Below are 4,081 nucleotides of genomic sequence, written 5' to 3' on the forward strand. Positions count from 1 at the left end.
TTTTATTTTTTTTTCTTTAATTTTTGTCTTTAATTTTTGTCTTTATTTTTTGTCTTTATTTTTGTCTTAATTTTTTTGGCTTTATTTTTTTGTCTTTACTTTTTGTTTTTATTTTTTTGTATTTATTTTTTATCTCTATTTTTTGGTTTTTATTTTTTGTCTTTATTTTTGTCTTAATTTTTTTATTTTATTGTTTTTATTTATTTTGTATCTCTATTTTTTTGGTTTTAATTTGTTGTCTTTATTTTTTTGTCTTTATTTTTTTGTCCTTATTTTTGTCTTTTTTTTTTTCTATATTTTATGTTTGTATTTTTTGTTTTTGAATATTTTTGTTCTGTTTATTTGCTGTATATCTTATGTTGAGCTCATCGACTGACTCCTCTGGTCTCCCCAGGGGAATTTTGTTGCATGCATGAAAAAATATTTGACATAACAAGGCAGGCAGGGGAGCGAGGGTGACTGGCTTAAAGACAAACCCAAAGGGTTTCCCCCAAGTTTTTGGCTTTTGCCAGTTTTCAGTTTCCGAAATTCCTTTCGCGCTTTTATATTGATATTGGTTAAGGACATTTGACACGGGGTTAAGCGCCAGCTTAAGGGTCTTGATTGGTTGACCCTGAAACCCTTCTTTTGGGCGGAAGTGGGTTTTGATTTCAGCCACTGCCAAGGAGCTCACCTGTTATTAGCTTTCAAGGAGTTTTACCTTTAAAAATATTCTCTAAAGAGTTTAAAGTGTTTAAGAAGTATGGAAATTTCGGAAAAATATTTTTTAAATATATTTAAAATGAAGTTTAAAATATATTTTAAAATATAATGCAAATAAAACGAGTATTTTTCAAGGCTTTAATAGAGTTTCGACTTGTTTAGACTCTCATAAATAATTTTACTTTAAGAAACGTCTTTAAAATATATCCAAAAATAATACATTTCTTAGGTTTCGAGTTAAAAGAACAATTTAAAAATAGAATTAATTAAATTATAAACTTAATTAATTCATTTAATAATTAATTCCCCAATTTTTAAATATCTAAAAACCCCTTGCAGACTCATTGTCCCAAGTTTGGAATTTATTAAGCTTCAATTAACAAACTGGACAAAAGATAGTAAAATTGGAGAAGGTTCCAGGAGGGGGATCCGTCTCCTGTGCCAGCAAGCTCCATGTGGTCCTACTTCCAGACAGGATTCACCGGACGATGACGACGGGCACTGCCCTTGGTCTGCTTGAAGGCAATGCTCAGACGACGCTTGGCCCGCTTCAGGGCCTCCTTGGAGTCCGATGGCTGGAAGAGATCAGCATAGCTGCCCAGGCTGCTGTCCAGGTGCTGCTGCTGCTGCTTCTGCTTATGGTCACGTGCCTTGCGATGGGGACGAACCCGATCATCGGAGCTGACGGCCGAGGGTGGTGGCGGTGGCAGCTGGTCGGCCACCTCGGGCGATGGCTTCACTGGTTTCACTGGCTTCTGTGGCTTTTGTGGCTTCTGTGGCTTCTCCACCTTGGTTGAGGACCTCTCCCGCCTGACCTCCCTTGGTCTTTGCAGCGAAGAAGATCTAGTGATTCTGGTGGCTTTCTGCATCTCCCTGGAGGACGACTTCCTGGCCGGCATCCATTCACCCCGATGGCGACGAAACAAACCAGAGCCATAGCTCAGCATGTTATCGATGGGCTCCTCGCGCTTTATATCCCGCTTCTTACGTTCCGCCAACATGCGATGGTGTCGCTGGCGACACGTGAGATTTGGGCCAAGTCTGGCCATCAGTGGAACCGAGGAGCTGCGTGGACTGGGCTGCTGGGTGGCACCGGCTCCTCCTTGGAACTGATAGGGCGTATACCAGGGAAAGTTCACGTTGCGCATTTGACGGCCCACATGAGAGCGGGGCTTCCGCATCACCACCGACTCCGACTTGTTGATCTGCTGTTGCTGCTCCAGGCTGCCGGCCACCAGGCGTCGTCGCTTGGCCCTGGACACCAGCCAGGGTTTGTCATAGTTTCGGTATGGCGGCAATGCCGGCGGCGGCTGCCTTGTCTTTTCCCGCGGCTTGGCCTTGGTTCGGATTTTGTTTTGTGGACAGGGCTTGACCAAAGCCTTGGTTAAAGCCTTGGTCAAGGCCTTGGCTGTTACACCCTTGTCCTGCTGCCGCCTGGGAGATCGGCGCGATTTCCCAGTGGTGGCCGTCACCGAGGAGGGTGAGGGTGAGGCCGACGGCAGGCGGCAGTGGGAACGAGAGCGGGAGCGGGAACGGGAGCGGGAATGGGATTTTGATTTGGTCCTCAAATGGCTTTCCGGGGGTTCTGGTTCTGTAACCGAAACTGCATCCCTTTCAGCCTGATTGGAGGACTTGGTTTTTGTTTTGTTTGTCTTGGTTTTTGCTGGCATCTTGTCTTTGCCTACGGTCTTCACCTTGGACTTGGACTTGATCTGGGGCAAGATGGCAGCCGCCTTTGGCTTCTTGGAGCTGCCAGCTGTTCTTCTAGTTGAACCCGCCGGCAGGCGCTGATGATTGGTGCTGGTTAACTGGGTTTGAGGGGATCTTCTGGGAGAGCCGGAGCGGGAACGGAAGAGGGAACCCGATACCGTTCGCTGCTCCAGTATCGCCTCCTTTCCCACCTGCTGCTGGCTCTTCGGTGAGGCCTTCTTCAAAGCCTGGACAGGCTTGCAGGCGGACTTCTTGACCAGCTTGAGGGAGGAGCTGCCTTTGCCAGGCTGATGAGCGATCGCTGGAGCTGGCAGCTTTGCGGAAACCACTAGCCTGGATTTGGACTTGGACAAGGACCCGGATCTGGACCTGTCTTTGATCTTGAATAGGGAGCTTACCCTCGGCGGCTTCAGTAGCTTCTTCAGGTGATCCCTGCGCTGAAACTTCTTGGCCAGTCGCGGATCCAAGAGCAGCAGGTCATCGAGTGCCTCCTTGGACTGGGCCAGAAGGTTCAAAAAATTGAGACGCTCCGGCTTGGCAAAGTACATGTGGCCCTTGTAGTCATCCACCTGGCCCAGATTGTGATGCTCAGCCACCACCTGGGCCACCACCCGTTTCAGGGTGCTCCGGTTGAGATTCATGTGCTGGGCCACATTCTTGGCCAAAGCCTTCAAGGCGCCGCCAGTGCCTTCCAGCGGTCGCATCGTCCAGATATTCTGCAACTTCCGTCCGTCCATCACGGGCCTGGGAGGCGACTGGAAGTGGGTGTGACCTTGGATGGGGACTGAGGATCGAGACGGTGGCATGTCTGGACCCGGTTAATGACGAACTTCTAATTTAAATGCAAGCCGAAAGGATAGCGAACGGAGCATAGATATTCCTTAGCCTCTTTTTACCAATTTTGTTTCAAAGTTTTCAATATTTTTTGGTGTTTTGACTTTGTCTTACTTTCGAACGGTGTCTGGGGGCTTTGAATTCTGCTGTGAAAATGAAAATGAAAATCTTAGCATAAGAAGATACATAGATTCGAATGGCAATGCGATGTGGGGAGTTGGAAAGGCTGTTGGGACGTGGGGGGAGTGACTGAAAAGGGACAGAGTGCTGGGGTTTTTGGATGAGTTTAAATTATTTTACATTTTTAAATATATTTTTTATTATTTAGAGGAATAATATATTATTTATACTGACTGAAGAATGACTAAATGTTAGAATTAAAATTTAAAAATTTTAATAAAAATATTTTAAATTTTTAAATATTTTTTTTGTATTGTTTATAAGAATAATATATTATATATTATTTATACTTACTGAAAAGTAACAAAAATTTAAAATTTAAACTAAAATAAAATTTAATTCAATTATTTTACATTTTTTATAATTTTTTTCTTATATTTAAAAAAAAAAACTATAATTAAATTTTAAAATATTTTTAAATTAAAAATTTATTTCAATTTAATTATTTTACATATTTGGTTTTTTTTTTTAAATTTTTTTTTTAATCTGCATCTGCATTTTAAGGCTTTTTAAAATTTAATTTTTTTTAATTTTTGAAATTTGTTTTCCTCCTGACATGGCTAAATTGATTCGGCTGTTGATGCTGATCAAGAATATATATGATTTATAGGGTCGGAAATGACTGCCTTCACTTTTAAATACGTAAAAAAGCTTG

General features: G+C 42.7%; 1 protein-coding gene across 1 annotated transcript; it reads right to left on the minus strand.

The window, feature by feature from the left end:
• Window positions 1-1,040: 1,040 nt before the first annotated feature.
• Window positions 1,041-3,478, minus strand: LOC108074912 (serine/arginine repetitive matrix protein 1). Its single transcript, XM_017167140.3, has one exon. It carries the CDS (start codon window positions 3,216-3,218, stop codon window positions 1,164-1,166), a length of 2,055 nt encoding a protein of 684 aa, XP_017022629.1. The 5' UTR covers window positions 3,219-3,478; the 3' UTR covers window positions 1,041-1,163.
• Window positions 3,479-4,081: the final 603 nt, after the last annotated feature.

This window comes from Drosophila kikkawai, chromosome X, assembly GCF_030179895.1.
Source record: "Drosophila kikkawai strain 14028-0561.14 chromosome X, DkikHiC1v2, whole genome shotgun sequence".
NCBI lineage: Eukaryota > Metazoa > Arthropoda > Insecta > Diptera > Drosophilidae > Drosophila > Drosophila kikkawai.

Excerpts from the sequence above, each read along its gene's own strand:
- LOC108074912 (XM_017167140.3), bottom strand. The coding sequence starts at position 3,218 with ATGCCACCGTCTCGATCCTCAGTCCCCATCCAAGGTCACACCCACTTC.